This window comes from Prionailurus bengalensis, chromosome D4 (assembly GCF_016509475.1).
Source record: "Prionailurus bengalensis isolate Pbe53 chromosome D4, Fcat_Pben_1.1_paternal_pri, whole genome shotgun sequence".
Classification (NCBI taxonomy): domain Eukaryota; kingdom Metazoa; phylum Chordata; class Mammalia; order Carnivora; family Felidae; genus Prionailurus; species Prionailurus bengalensis.
Window position 1 is genome coordinate 55,952,160 of NC_057359.1, and position 17,166 is coordinate 55,969,325.

The following is a 17,166-nucleotide window of genomic DNA, read 5'->3' on the forward strand; positions in this document are numbered from 1 at the left end:
AGAGATGGAGACAGAGCACAGGCAGGGGTGGGGCAGAGAGGCGGAGACACAGAATCTGAAGCAGGATCCAGCTCAACACAAACCACTCACAAACTTTGAGATCATGACCTGAACCGAAGTCTGATGCTCAACCAACTGAGTCATCCAGGCATCCCCTATTCCAAAATATTTTCATCACTCCAAGAAGAAATCTTTTTTTTTTAAGATTTTATTTTTAAGTAATCTCTATACTCAACATGTGGCTCAAACTTACAACTCTAGAGATCGAGTCGCATGCTCTACTGAAAGAGCCAGCCAAGCGCCCCATTCCAGGCAGAAATCTTGAAACCATTAGTAGTCATTCCCCATTTTTCCCCAAATGTTTCCAACCCTCAGCAACCAACAATCTACTGATTTTTTTTTCCCCCTGATCTGGACATTTCCTACAAGTGAAATCATATACTATAAAATATGTGATCCTTTATAACTGACTTCCTTCATTAAGCATGATTTTTTTTTCAAGTTAGTTAATTAATAACATGCAGTGCAGTCGTAGCTTCAGGAGTAGAATGGAGTGATTCATCTCATATATGACACTCAGTGCTCATCCCAAAAGTGCCCTCCTTAATACCCATCACACATTTAACTCACCACCACCACCACCCATCCCCACCAACCCTCAGTTTGTTCTCTGTATGGTTTGGGGTGCCTGGGTGGTTCAGCCAGTAAGTCATCCGACTTCAGCTCAGGTCCTAACCTCACGGTTTGTGGGTTTGAGCCCCACATCGGGCTCTGTGCTGACAGCTCAGAGCCCGGAGCCTGCTTCAGATTCTGTGTCTCCCTCTCTCTCTGCCCCTCCCCTGCTCACATTCTGTCTCTCTCAAAAATGAATAAACGTTAAAAAATATTTAATTACAAGAAGAGTCTCTTATGGTTTGCCTCCGTTTTTATCTTATTTTTCTGTCCCTTCCCCTATATTCATCTGTTAACTTTCTCAAATTCCACGAGTGAAATCCTATCTGTCTCATTGCGCTTAGCATAACAGCCTCCAGTTACGTCCATGTTGTTGCAAATGGCAAGATTTTACTTTTTCATCATGAAGTAGTATTCCATTGTACTACACTCCATGTAGTATTCAATTCCATACATTCCACTGTGTGTGTGTGTGTGTGTGTGTGTATGTACACACACACATATACATATACACATATATATACACACACCACATCTTAATCCATTTATCAGTTGATGGACATTTGGGCTCTCAGCATGTTTTTAAGATTCATTCATGTTGCAGCATACATCAGCACTTCATTCCTTTGTATGGTAGAATGAATATTCCATTGTATGGATGATACACAACAATTTACTCCTCCATTCATCCACTGAAAGGCATTTGGTTTGTTTCTACATTTCGGCCATTATGAATTATGCCTCTATGAACATCTGTATACAAGGTTTTATGTAAAGCTGTGTCTTCCATTCTCTTGAGTATATGTATCTGGGAAATGATTGATTTTTTAATGTGAAAGAACCTTGATTACCAAGTATAAATTTAACATGGTCATGATGTATTATTCTTTTCTTTCTTACCGAATGGTTTTCCAATATTTAGGCTTAAGATTTCTACATTTTTGTTGAAGAGGGAGATTAGTCTGTAATTTCAAATGTTAGCACAAAATTTACTGACATGAAGTATACTTTAATGCCTGATATTAATTACAATTGTGATTATATTAAACCGTCAATTATACATAATATATACTTTAATTATAACTATAATTAATATCAATATCCCTTTTCTCATTCCTATAACCAATTATGTATGCTGTTTCTCCTTCCCTTGATCAGTCTCACAGTAAGCTTATCAATTTTACTAGTGTTTTCAAATAACCATTTTTATACTTTTGCTGATCCTTTCTATAGTATCCTTGATTTCTAGTTCATTTGATGGTGTTTCTGTGGTGATGGCACAGTCCTGTTTTTTTACCAGAATCGGTGTTATATGGGTGGTTTGCTTTTAGATTATTTATTGAACTACACTTTTATATTTTCAGTTATAATTCATGAATTGCCAAATTATGTTTTTATAAATATAACTGCAGTAGTTAATGATGTATTATCATGAACAAATCCTAGAAGCTCCAATTAACACATATTTGTCCATGAATTTCCAAAAAGAAATAATCCAAAAACATCAGGATACAGAAAAAAATCTACAAAAGCAATTGATGCCCAAACCTACTAGTCACCTACCACTCTATCTGGCCAAATTTGTGTCCATCATCAGGAATGATACTTTTCAGTAACAAACCTACCCGTAAGAAATTACATATATCCCTGACACACTGAGATCTGAGTGTGAATTTGTACTGACTTACACAGATTGATAAAAGCCTCTTCCTCAGAGTGCACAAGGGAAAAATCAAATACCTTATGGTCAATGAGATTTTTAAATGAGACCTTAGAGGTAAGAACCAGCTAATAGTCTCAGAGGTAGGACAGCAGCCTGCTTTTCATTCTTCTCCATCAGTACATCTTTGTATGTTAAGAACTCAAACATTTAAAACACATCTTTGACAATAGACACTTACCAGTCCCCTCATCTGCACCATTCTGAGCAGCTTCCCAAACTATTGGCTTTGTCCCACACCCATCTATAGATGGAGAATCTGAATAGTCCGCAGGATTAAATGTCCTTGTGTTTGGGAAAAAAAAAAAAAAAAAAGAATTAAAGCAAGTGCAACAATTACCAAAATCACAACATTAACCATATATCATCTTCTTCCTCCCCAAATACCCTGTCCTTCTAAAAGCCAATATAATAAAATTCACACTGGGGCAACTGGAACCCCTTAGATGGTCAGTTGACTCAGGTCAGATCTGGATGATTTGGCTCAGATCATGATCTTAAGCTTTGGGCTATGCATTGTCAGCAGAGAGCCTGCCTGGGATTCTCCTCCCTCTCTCTCTACCCTCTGCAGGAAAATAGGGGCAGCGTCTGGGTGGCTCAGTGGGTTAAGCATCTGACTCCTGATTTTGGCTCAGGTGGTGACCTCACTGTTTCTGAGTTTGAACCCTGAGTTGGAGTCTTCACTGGCAGTGCCCCTCCCTCACTCTCTTTCAAAATAAGCTTTAAAAACAGGTAAACAGGTAAACAAACATTAAAAATTTTTTTTTCCTAACTTCACCATCTTTCCCCTATTTAATTATAGCTAACTCTTCTTGACTATCAGGATGTAGATTTTCTAAAAAGCAGAAGTTGCCTAGGGAACCTTCCATATGTTCTTGTATGATGTCCTTATTTCCCTAAGTTGCTGCACTCCACATCCTAAAGCAGATGTACACAACTATAACTGTATTAGGAAGAATAAGGGTTCTCATGGAAAACTTCCCTTAAAACTAAGACTAAGGGCGGCTGGGTGGCTCAGTCGGTTGAGCGGCCGACTTCGGCTCAGGTCACGATCTCGCGGTCCATGAGTTCGAGCCCCGCGTCGGGCTCTGTGCTGACAGCTCGGAGCCTGGAGCCTGTTTCGGATTCTGTGTCTCCCTCTCTCTGACCCTCTCCCGTTCATGTCTGTCATGTCTCAAAAATAAATAAACGTTAAAAAAATAAATAAATAAAACTAAGACTAGACTTAAACACACACTAAGTGTTTATTTCCCAGAGTAAGAATCCAGATCCTTTTTGTATAAAAACAGTGAATATAAAGAAAATGTTTCATTAAGGTTTTTTTTCCATTAAAATTCTAAACACCCATATTCAGAAGTCTAACTAGGGCCAAATTAATACTATCTCTAAAATTTTCAGAACAGAATTTAAAAATTTTTTCCAGCTTTACTGAGGTATCTGACAAATAAAAAAATCATGAGAGTATTTTTTAATGTAAACTGAAAAAACCACAAAAGAGTTTAAAAAGCTGGTCTGGGCACACACAGTATGTATTCCAGCCAATATGCTCCCTGTGTATCCATCTTTCCTTTATCCACAATGAGCTCAAGCAGGAAACAGAAATGGCAAGAGGTATCACCTGAAGGCAATGACCCTCCCCTGCTACAGTGCTACCCTGGAGCTAAGGAGAGACAAAAGGGTTTTCCTGGAACCAATTCCCTTCCTTTCTCAACTGTCATCTATATACAGATGGCTTCTATAAGCTTAAAAACTTTTCCTAAAAACCTAAGGGGAGCTAAGGCTTTAAAAGAAAAAAAAATTTTTTTAATCTTATTTAAAAAAAAAAATTTTTTTTTTTCTAACGTTTATTTATTTTTGAGAGAGAGAGAGACAGAGCATGAACGGGGGAGGGTCAGAGAGGGAGACACAGAATCTGAAACAGGCTCCAGGCTCTGAGCAGTCAGCACAGAGCCTGACGCGGGGCTTGAAGTCACGGACTGCGAGATCATGACCTGAGCCGAAGTCGGACGCTCAACCGACTGAGCCACCCAGGTGCCCCTTAATCTTATTTTTAAGAGAGAGATACAGAGTGCAAGTGGGGGCGGAACAAAGAGAGAGGGAGACACAGAATCCAAAGCAGGCTCCAGACTCTGAGCTATCAGCACAGAACCCAATGCAGGGCTTGAACTCATGAGGTGTGAGTTCATGACCTGAAATAAAGTTGGACACTTTTTTTTTTTAATTTTTTTTTCAACGTTTTTTATTTATTTTTGGGACAGAGAGAGACAGAGCATGAACGGGGGAGGGGCAGAGAGAGAGGGAGACACAGAATCGGAAACAGGCTCCAGGCTCTGAGCCATCAGCCCAGAGCCTGACGCGGGGCTCGAACTCACGGACCGCGAGATCGTGACCTGGCTGAAGTCGGACGCTTAACCGACTGCGCCACCCAGGCGCCCCTAAAGTTGGACACTTAATCAACTGAGCCACCCAGGCACCCCAAAGGGGAGCTAATGTTTTAGAAGAAGGAAAAAGTAAAAGAACAACCGGAAATTATGAACAATTGATTATATCACCTGTTTAGTATGTTCACTGTTTAGAAAAAAATAAAATAAAAATACTAACATTTTTAATTTTTTTTTCAACGTTTATTTATTTATTTGGGACAGAGAGAGACAGAGCATGAGCGGGGGAGGGGCAGAGAGAGAGGGAGACACAGAATCGGAAACAGGCTCCAGGCTCTGAGCCATCAGCCCAGAGCCCGACGCGGGGCTCGAACTCCCGGACCGGGAGATCGTGACCTGGCTGAAGTCGGACACTTAACCGACTGCGCCACCCAGGCGCCCCTACTAACATTTTTATATAAACATTGCATTAACTCACCATTCAAGACAATTGCTGGATTTATCAACCTAACTCTTATACAGTGGTTTTCAACGAGGGGTGATTATGCCCCCCCCCCAACCAGGTAATATCTGGCAATACCTGAAGATTTTTTTTGATTGTCACAACTTGAGAAAGGATGCTACTGGCAAGTAATGGGGAGAGGCCACGGATGTAAAGGATACCCCACTACTTCAACAAACTATTATTCAATCCAAAATGTCAAAAAAAAAGCCAAGGACAGAAAGCCTATTACAATACAATTTTATTTGCATTTCACTTTTTCACAATTTTCTTTTTTTGTGGCACTTAAAAAATTTTTTTTAGTTTTTATTTGAGAGAGACAGAGAGACAGAGACAGAGAGACAGAGAGAGAGAGAGAGATGGGAGATGGGAGATGGTGAGAGGGGCGGGGTGGGAATAAGAATATCTTAATCAGGCTCCACACTCAGCTCAGCTCTCAGCCCCACAGTGTCTCCATCTCACAACCACAAGATCCAGACCTGAGCCAAAATCAAGAGTAAGACACTTAACTGACTGAGCCACCCAGGCGCCCTTTCTCTTTTCAATAATTAACATCTGATTCACCAGGATAAATAAATTGGGAACAGGACAGAGGCAGAAAAACCCTTGAGTAATACCTAAAGAGAGTAAGAACTATAAAAATAGGATGGCTCAGACTTACCCCATGCCGTGTGTTGTGAATCTTCCTGCCCCTCTCCCTCTTCCACGTCCAAATCCTGAAAACGAAAATAGTACTGTTAAATAGTATTTATACCCTACAAAATTATAATTCTACCAATGTCATTCTCTACACACCCCAAACAACACTATCACTGTTCCTAACAGCACCAACATTCCCATCTGGTGCACCCAACCTGCTGGTCACTACTGAAACAACTATCTACACAGTTATTGATTTTAAAGGATAGAAGGGATTTCATTCTGCTTATATAGTACTTGTGATATGTTGCAACTTAACACAGGCAGCTTATATTAAAAACTATTCTGGGGTTGCCTGGCTGGCACAGTTGGTAGAGCACCAACTCTTGGTCTCAGGGTCATGAGTTCTAGCTCTGCGCTAGGCAGGGAGCCTACTTAAAAAAAAAAAAAAAAAAAAAAAAACAACTTATTCTAGATGTTTTAAAATCAGTTACTGCAAACACCGTAACATTTTAAACTTCTACTATAAAATGAAATGAGAACCAGAAAGAGGAAAACTGCTATGTAAGCTGAAGGTACTATTACACACTGTTTTTTATACTAGAACTTTGGTCAATAAACAAAATGGCAGCAGCAAGCGAGCAAGCAAAAAGAGATCATTTTATTCAGTGACTCTAGTTTTTCATAACATCCTCCACTATGGACTAAAGACCTAAATTCAGGAGCTAAAACTATACAACTCACAGAAGAAAATATAGAGCAAAAGCTTCACAACACTGAATTTGGTAATGATTTCTTAAATATGACACCAAAGGCACAGACAAAACAAACAACCAGTTGTTAGATTTGTGCATCAAAAGACAACTATACGGGGCACCTAACAGGCTGAGTCGGTAGAGCATGCAACTCTTGATCTTGGGGTTGTAAGTTCAACCACCATGGTGGGTGTAGAGATTACTTAAAAACAAAACAAAAAAAGACACCTATATCAGCAGAATAAAAAGGCAACCCACAGAATATGTGCCCATGATACATTTGATAAAGGAATAATATCAAGAATGTGTGAAGAACTTCTACAGCTCAACAACAGAACCTAATTCAAAAATGGCAAAGGATCTGAATAGACATTTCTCCAAAGAAGATATGCAAATGGTCAATAAGCACATGAAAAGATTCTCAGTATCACTAATCATTAGGGAAACCAGTTACCATTATGATGCTTACTATCAAAAAGAGAGAAAGATAAAGAGAGAAAGAGAACAGAAAATAACAAGTTTTGGCAAGAATGCAGGGAAACTACAACCCTAGTACACTTTGCTGGGAATCTAAAATGGTACAGCCACCATGGTGAATAGTACAGCAGTGCCCCCAAAGAGTAAAACAGAATTATCATATGATCCTGGAATTGCACCTCTGGGTATATACCAAAGAGAATTTGAAAAGAGTCTTAAAGAGATATATTTAATATTACTCAGCCTTAAAAAAAAGTAATTCTTTTATTTAATGTTTACTTATCTTTATTTGAGAGAGAGAATGTATGCGCACATGGGGCAGGGGAAGAATCTTAAGGAGGCTCTATGCTCAGCACAGAGCCCGACATGGGGCTTGATCCCACAACCATGAGATCATGACCTGGGCAGAAATCAAGAGGTGGACGCTTAATCAACTAAGCCACCCAAGTGTCCCAAGGGGAAGGAAATTCAGACACATGCTACAACATGAATGAACCTTGAAAACACTGCACTGAATGAAACAGGTCAGTCACAGGACGAATATTTTATGATTCCACATATATGAGGTACATAAGAGTAGAATTCAGAGAAGGATGGTTGCCAAGGGCTTTATTAGCCATACTAATATAACTAAAATGTGTATTAATTACATATGGTTAACTTACCCCACAGTTCAAGTTAAATTATTAAAAACATGGTCTTAACCAAAATCTACTATATTCCCAGAGATGGGAGAATAGAGAGAAATGTCCTAAAAAAACAAAGAATCTTAATAATGCATATCAGTAGCTACTGCCTCTTGTAACACTGTCAAAAGGCAAAGGTAAGACTCACACACAACCACTTCCACAGCCTACAGGAAAAGTCGAAACTCAGGCAGAAAGAAAACTAGCTCTAAGAAGAAAGCTTTCAAGCTACAGGTTTTTCGCCAAGAATATAATCCAAAATTTAGGAAAAGGATAACTTTTAAAAAAGAAAGTCTCATAGAAGAAAAGCAATGCTCAGGAAATAGAACACTTTATTGTAAAAAACAAAACAAAAACACAAAAAACTGACAAGGGTTGCCTGGGTGAATCAATTGGTTGAGCATCTATCTGACTCTTGATTTCAGCTCAGGTCATGATCCCACGGCTGTGATCGAGCCCCACTTTGGGCTCTGTGCTGAGCATGGAGCCTGCTTAAGATTCTCTTTCTCTTTCTCTCTTTGCCCCTTGCCCCGCTAAAACTCTCTTTCTCTCCAAAAAACAAAGCAAAACAAAACAACAACAGCAAACAAAACCAAACAAAACTAACTAAAAACTTGTGGTATATCCATCCATACAATGGCATATTATTTGGCCATAAAAAGAAATGAATAAAAACAGAATAACAAACAAAATAAAAACAGCAGAATACTGGGGTGCCTCGGTAGCTCAGTCAGTTAAGCATCTGACTTTGGCTCAGGTCATGATCTCATAGTTTGTGGGCATGACCCCTGCATCCGGCTTTCTGCTGTCAACACAGAGCCCACTTTGGATCTTCTGTCCCTACCCCTCTTTACTCTCTTTCTCTCAAAAATAAACATTAGGGGGAAAAAAAAAAGGAATGGCATACTGCTGCGTGCTACAATATTGTACTGAATCCTGATACAACACTGATGAAACCTTGAAACATTAAGCTATGTGAAAAAAGCCAGGCACAAAAGACCACATATTATAAAATTTCCTTTTAAATGGGGGTGTCCAGAATAGGTCAATTTATAGACTAGTAGTTGTTTACTGCTGGGAAGGGGGTGAAAAAGATGGAGGAATTGGAAATTGATAGTTAAAGGGGACAGGGTTTCTTTCTGAGATAAAAACAATGTTCTGAAATTGATCATGTTGACAGTTGGATACAGTATATTCTATGAATATACTAAAAACCACTGAATTTTACAATTTAAGTGAGTGAACTATATGGTACATGAATTATATCTCAAGAACTTACTTTTGCTATAATGAATAGTTACCAATAGAGAAAGCAAAAGAAAAAACCACAACTGCTCTTGACAGGTGAGTTCATGTGTACCCTTTGTAACAAAAGAAATTTCATTTCATTGGTATACATGTGAAAAAAGGAACTTAACAGTAAATATTAAGACAGTGGCACGATTTTAAAAGGGGATCCTGCTCAGAAATTTTTTTTAATTTATTTGAGAGAGAGAGCGCATACAAGGGGATGGGTGGAGGGAGGAGGAAGTGCCGGCAGCCAGGGAGAGAGAGAATCCCAAGCAGGCTCCATACCATCCGCACAGAGCTGCATGGGAGGGACTCAAACTCACCTCAGGAATCATGACCTGAGGTGAAACCAACAGTTGAAAACTTAACCTATTGAGCCACCTGGGCACCCCTCCACTCAGAAATTATTAAACAATAATTGGAATACTTGAGCCAGAAAGCAAGATGTTAATGAAAAAGAGACAAAGGAATTTATAAAAGAAATACATAGCCTTAGGCAAAAATTCAAGAAATTTTAGGCAAAAATTCAAGAAATCTTCCCAAGTACCCTGGAAAAAGTATCAACTACATATATCTCCCATCTCTAGAGATCAGAAGCTGTGCCCAACTATTAACCACAAACACAACAAATATCGGAACCAGATTAAAAAAAAAAAATTAAACCTATTATTCCCATACATTTTTGCAAAATAACAAAGTTGATCTTTCCTATTCACCTGGCTAGTAACACTACCAGTAACATTGTTTTCTCCCTACATTGTTATCTGGTACACATAGATATTTTTATCCAGCAGCTCATAATAAAGACGGGGTCTTTTAATAGAGAAAACACAAGATTAAATAAGATTATCATAAAGAATAAGCCCATATGATAATAAATGCTATTTTTTTACCCAAGAGGCCTCTCTGATGGTATCTATGTTGAATGACTACTCAAGTTTTCAGCTGTTTAATATTTATGTTTTTTCTGCACTGAGAGCCAGAATAGAAAAGCCACTCATTTCCCTTGAAAAAGCCCAAACATAGAAAACAGCCAATCACCTCTAGTGGAAGTGGATCCTAACTATAGACATTCCCTGCCCCTCCCAGTGCCAAGCATGTGTACCCTAAATAGAAACAAGTAGGGAGAATGATCCTAAGATGACAGAAAGTAATCCCTTTCCTCAACCCCAGGAGACTATATGGAGGGCTTTGATAACAGCCAAATGTACCAGAAACTCTGTGATCTCAAATATCTCACTGCACACTCTAGGTCATGACATGAAAGATCTTTAAAGTCCTGACTAGTTCTAAGGTTCTTTGTACTGACAAAAATTCACAAAATTTCAGGGCTGGTTCAGTGATAAAAGTAGTTGCAGTGTTGACTATGAGCTGCCTCCATCCCCAGAGACTTATCCAGTCCTCACACAGAACAGGGCATCTCTGGAGCTTGCATGGATCAGAGTCTTGGGAATCCAGCAAATTGTCTCTGTTCATGGGTTAAGGTATATTCTCAGACACAAATACGACTTCCCAAACCTAAAGCAGTATGAACAAGTCAAATGACAATAGCAAACTCCCTCTGGGATTCAGGGAGGAATAAAGCTTAGAATCTACCCTCATATCCCATATATTAGTTTATCCTTAGTAAAGAAGTCTGATTATAAACGTGTTGTGGCAATTGTTTCAGGAATTAATGGATTCTCAAACTAGCAAGTATAAGTCTGATTAAAAAAAAAAAAGATATTTAGGGAATTCTCTGAGCTAGATGCCCAACGCCTCGGGTGCTCTACCCCACTAGTACACTGGAGAGCCATACCCTATATGCCATGTATTCTGCCTGGCAGGGGCTGACCAGGTTCCAGGTCCTTCCACCCCATAACCATTAGAAGACTGACCTCCTTCTGGGCTAGTAAACCTCCCCACTTATGGTGACAATTTGAGGAATTCCCAAGTGGAAAATAATTTCTCCTAAGCCCCATTTCAAGTAGGGCTCTTCAGGATGCTTGAAGGAAAAACCCAATTCGAATTAGTTAATTCAAAACAGACAATTTTAATTGTATGCAACTGGGGTAGTTTGGGTTTAGGCATGACTGGACGAGGACAAATACACACATACAAAAAAGGGTATTTATATATTCTCAGAGTACTTCCCTCAGAAAGTATGTATTAATTATAAAGTGTAGAGTAGTACCTTCACATAGGAGAAACCTGTCAGAAACCACCATTCCTAAATTTAATCAAAACTAACATTATTAGTAAGGGATACACTGGTATCATGTGCCCTCTAATATGATGCACTGAGAAGGTCAGTGATCATCACTTTGTGGTATTCCTATCAAAAACAAACAACAAGTTAACTTTACTGGAATTAAAACACCAGATAATAAGAATCTATTCATGAGTAAGCTTCTCAGACTGATATAAAAGGATATTCTACAAATGCTTCTAAAGCATTAAGGCCATGAAAGACAAAGTTTATTCCAGATTGATGAACTGTTTTAGAATGAAGGACACTAAACAGACAAAGTAACTACATACAATGTGTGATCCTGGATTGGATCCTAAACTAGAATTATTATTTTTTTTTTTTTTTGCTCTGAAGAACATTACAGGATAACTAGAATTTTTTAGATGAGGCCTATAGATTGCATCAATAGTAATTTCCTGATTTTATTATTCTAAGCTCCCTAAGAGAATCTTTTTTCTTAGAGGAGATATACACTAAAATGTTAAGGGGCAAAACGGCCATTATATTGGAATTTATATTCAAAGGTTTCAGAAAACACAATAGGATGTAACATAAACAGAGAAAATGATAAAACAAATGTAAAATACTAACTCTCAGGAAATCTGAGTAAACATTATGCAAAATTCCATTGTACTTTTTAATTTCAAGGTAAAATGTTCAAACCAAACCCTGAGCACTTTTATGTATATTTTATTTTCCAGCAGGTAACTTTTAATTCTGTAAAAAAAGATCCGGGGCGCCTGGGTGACGCAGTCGGTTAAGCGTCCGATTTCAGCCAGGTCATGATCTCGCGGTCCGCGAGTTTGAGCCCCGCGTCGGGCTCTGGGCTGATGGCTCAGTGCCTGGAGCCTGTTTCCAATTCTGTGTCTCCCTCTCTCTCTGCCCCTCCCCTGTTCATGCTCTGTCTCTCTCTGTCCCAAAAATAAATAAACGTTGGAAAAAAAAAATTAAAAAAAAAAAAAAGATCCAAGTTCTTTTCCACATTTACATTATCAACTGCTTTTATATAGAATGTTCCTACCCAAATTTTCCCATGGCTTTCTTCCTCCTCAGCTTAAATCCCACCTCCGCTGAGAACTTCCCAAGCCACTCAATTTATAGACCCTACTGGTGTATCTGGCTGGCTCTATTGGTAGACCATGTGACTCTTGGTCTAGGGTTTGTAACTTCAAGCCCCACACTGGACATCTAGCTTTATTACTTTAAAAAAAAAAAAAAAAAAAAAGGAAGGGAGAGAAGGAGGAAGAAGCCCCTTACTGACAGTTGACCACATCAACAATCAATTTCTTAAGTAAGTCAAAAAGTGATTTTACTTGACAGTCTCTTCTCCTTTCCCACCCAGAATATGAGCAATCATGTCTTATTCACAGCTTTATCTGCAGCAATACAACAGGTATTTAAATATTAGTTGTTGCATTTAAGACTGATATGTAAGTCCAATTACATACACATGGAACTTTCTCATAAACTAAACTACCGGGGTGCCTGGCTGGCTCAGTCAGTGGAACATATGACTCTTCATCTTGGGGTTATGAATTTGAGTCCCACACTGAGTGTAGAGATTACTTAAAAATATAAAAATATTTCCCCAAAAAACCCTAAACTCTTATTTTAAAAAATAATATAACATCACTACTCATTTATAGGAAACAACCCAGCGATTCATTAATACATTTAAGAACACCATATTTTGTCAAATACTTTTTGTACCAGAACCCAAGAAGCCATATAAAACAATGCAAAAATTTTTTAAATACTATGTTAGCACACAATAGGTAGTCAATAATTACTTTCCAAGTATATTATATAGAGCATATTCATGTATTAATTTGTTTTAAAATACAGGAGCTAGGGGGTGCCTGGGTGGCTCAGTTGAATGTCCAACTCTTGATTTCAGCTCAAGTCATGATCCTAACTTACGGGACCAAGAGGCGTGCTCTGCAGGGAGCCTGCATAACATTCGCTCACTCTCTCCCTCTGCCCCTCTCTGGCTCTCTCTCACTCTCTAAAATTAAATATGTAAATAATGAAAACTTATTCCTAAAGATATACAATACTAATAAGCAGCATTGGCTCCTGGAACACAGAATTAGTTTCTACTAATTACTATATGTCACATGACAAAGACCTTTACCCAGAATACTCCAAATCTCAGATATTTAACATGATCTTCAATCTGAACTCAGGATTAAGTCAGTATCATTGAGGAAAACTTCCAGTCATGCAGTAGATACTTAATATATATCAGCTAAATTCCACATTTTGTACACAAAACACAATTATTATTTGATGGCCAAGTTACCTTTGAATGGTCAACATTTATATAGTTCCAAACATTTTGACACCAAAAACCAAAGACCAGGATACTTAGGACAGTGCCAGGCACAACTGCTATTTCCCTCCTCTAAAGAAGCTGTTGTTTCCTCACAAAAACACACAACTCACAAGATACTTCTCTACAAACTTTTAAACAAATTATAGTAAAATACATCTTACAAGTGTCACAATCATTCTTGCTACTCTGAGCAAACATTCAGCAAATGGTACAGAAACACTAGGCATATAAAGGGAATTTATTTTTACTTCATTTGCTAGAGAGCTCATACTTTTCATGCTATAAAACATACTCCCATATTATACGTATGATTTTTCATTTAACACAGATACCAGATACGTTTTTGATTTTATTTTTTTAATTTACATCCAAATTAGTTAGCATAGAGTGCAACAATGATTTCAGGAGTAGATTCCTTAATGCCCCTTACCCATTTAGTTCATCCCCACCTCCCACAACCCCTCCAGACTTAAGAGTCTCTTATGTTTTGACCCCTCCCTGTTTTATATTATTTTTGCTTCCCTTCGTGTTCATCTGTTCTGTGTCTTAAACTCCTCGTATACGTGAAGTCATACGATATTTGTCTTTCTCTAATTTCACTTGGCATAATACACCTACAATTCCATCCACATAGTTGCAAATGGCAAGATTTCATTCTTTTTGATTGCTGAGTAATACTCCATTGTATATATATACCACATATTCTTTATCCATTCATCCATTGATGGACATTTGGGTCAAATTCTTAACATAAGGTATCCCAGAAATTATAGGTTACCATATTGAATCCATGCTGTTTCACAATATTTTTTAAGCCAATACTATACAGATAAAGCAATAAATAAGTAAGACAAGTTTTATTAGCACTTTGAAATTTTAGCAAATTTAGTCACAAATGTAGATTAGTATGCTGAGCGGGAGTCAATGTGAAGTCAGCAAGAGGGGCTCACAAGTACTGTCGAAATCAAAAAATAAATGCAGGGGCGCTGGGTGGCTCAGTCAGTTGAGCATCCAACATCGGTTGAGCATCCAACATCAGCTCAGGTCATGATCTTGTGGTTTATGAGTTCAAGCCTACACATCGGGTCTCTGCCGCCATCGCAGAGCCTGCTTCAGATCTTCTCGTCCCCCTCTCTCTCTGCCCCTCCCCTGCTTGCACACACACTCTCTCAAATAAAAAAAAAAAAAAAGACAGGGTGCCTGGGTGACTCAGCCAGTTAAGTTTCTGATTTCAGCTCAGGTCATGATCTTGCAGTTCGTGAGTTCAAGCCCCTCACTGGGCTCTGTGCTGACAGCTCAGAGCCTGGAACCTCCTTTGGATTATGTGTCTCCCTCTCTCTCTGCCCCTCCCCTGCTTGTGCTCTCTCTCTCAAAAATAAACATTAAAAAAAAAAAAAAAGAAAGAAAGGCAATGGAGACCGTAAAGAACTGTTTTTAAGTACACGCTATACAGCTTATACTTGTTTTTAAGTATACACTGTATTTTGTAAAGTTTATTTATTTATTTTGAGAAAGATAGTGAGTATGAGCAGGGGAAGGGGCAGAGAAAGAAGAGAGACAGAATCCCAAGCAGGGTAGAGCCCAATGTGGGGCTAAAGCCATGAGATCATGACCTGAGCAGAAATCAAGAGCTGGACACAACAGATTTAGCCATGAAAGTGCCCCTAAGTACACACTCTAAAATCTGCATACTACACAACAAACCAAAAATAACTGCAAAACGACAGAAGAATGGTTTTAAAAGACTAATTAAACAAGACCATAAGAAAGTAAATTAAGATATTAAATGACTTACAAGTGAATTTCTGGGTTACATAAAACAAAAGACATTTATCCCTTCTTTATTTTTTTTCAACGTTTATTTATTTTTGGGACAGAAAGAGACAGAGCATGAACGGGGGAGGGGCAGAGAGAGAGGGAGACAACAGAATCAGAAACAGGCTCCAGGCTCTGAGCCATCAGCCCAGAGCCTGACGCGGGGCTCGAACTCACGGACCGCAAGATCGTGACCTGGCTGAAGTCGGACGCTTAACCGACTGCGCCACCCAGGCGCCCCATCCCTTCTTTATTGAAGTGACAATTACACCACAATTAACTATCAAACTGTACTAATATTCACTAAGCAAAATAATTGTGTTTTTGTGTATATAGGGTACTAAGTGTTTTCCCCCTCTTGCCATGTGCTGGATGTGGGAGTCAAAGCAATTGAAAGAAATCTCCAGACATAGACCACTACCATTCCAAGAACTTGCTTAAATATGTTTAAATATAGGTGTTAGGATATACAAATTTTAACTCACGTTTACACGTGGGGTATATGGTAGGCTGATTTCTTTTAAGTCTAATCTGATTTATAGGAGCACGTGGGTGGCTCAGTCAGTTAAGCATCTGGCTTCAGCACAGGTCATGATTTCACAGCTCCTAGGTTTGTACTGACAGCTCAGGGCCTGTGGAGACTGCTTTGGATTATGTGTCTCCCTCTCTCTCTGCCACTCTCCTGCCTATGCTCTCTCTCCCTCTCAACAGTAAATAATAAGAAAAAATTAAGTCCAATTTGATTTATAGAAGGTCAATCTGAATCCCTCACTCCCACTTTACATCCTTTTTTTTTTTTTAAAGATTTTTTTTTTAAACATTTATTCATTTTTGAAAGTGAGAGAGACAGAGCATGAGCAGGGGCGGGGCAGAGAGAGAGGGAGACACAGAATCTGAAGCAGGCTCCAGGCTCCGAGCTGTCAGCACAGGGACTGACGCGGGGCTTGAATTCACAGACTGCGAGATCATGACCGGAGCTGAAATCGGACGCTCAACCAACTGAGCCACCCAGGTGCCCCTTTACATCCTTTCTTAAAAAGGATTAGGTACTGGGGCGCCTACCTGGCTCAGTCCATAGAGTGTTCCATAGAGTGTGTGGTTCTTGATCTCTGGGCTGTGAATTCAAACTCCATTTTGAATTCCCAAATGCATAGAGAGATTACTTACAAAATAAAATCTTTCAGAGAGCTTAGGTAACTCACTCTTGATTTTGGCTCAGGTTATGATCCCAGGGTCATAGGACCAAGCACCAAGTCAGGCTCCGCAATGAGCATGGAGACTGCTTAAGATTCTCTCTTTCCCTCTGCCCCTCTACCCAGTTCGCGCGCGCGCTCTCTCGCTCTCGCTCGCTCTTGCTCTCTCTCTCTCTCTCTCTCTCTCTCTAATAAAAAAATTAAATAGGGTTGCCTGGGTAGCTTAGTCGATTGGGCAATCGACTCTTGATTTCAGCTCAGGTCATGATCTCACAGTTCATGGAATCAAGCCCTGCATGGGGCTCTTGAGCTGTCAGCACAGAGCTAGCTTGGAATATTCCCTCTCTTACTCTGACTCTCCCCCACTGATTTTCTTGTGCATTTATGTTCATGCCCTCTCTCAAAAATAAATTTTAATGTTAATAGGAGCATCTGGGTGGCTCAGTCGGTTAAGAGTCCAACTCTCAGTTT

General features: G+C 39.1%; 1 protein-coding gene across 9 annotated transcripts in view; it reads right to left on the bottom strand.

Moving 5' to 3' along the window:
- The window catches only part of UBAP2 (ubiquitin associated protein 2), a 112,786-nt gene that overhangs the window by 44,942 nt on the left and 50,678 nt on the right, over nucleotides 1-17,166 (bottom strand). For all 9 annotated transcript variants that reach the window (XM_043566236.1, XM_043566235.1, XM_043566241.1 and 6 more), the window contains 2 exons: nucleotides 5,937-5,991; nucleotides 2,574-2,677 (listed from right to left, as the gene is read on the bottom strand). In XM_043566236.1, coding sequence (XP_043422171.1) covers nucleotides 2,574-2,677; nucleotides 5,937-5,991 — 159 coding nt within the window. The remainder of the gene's footprint in view (nucleotides 1-2,573; nucleotides 2,678-5,936; nucleotides 5,992-17,166) is intronic.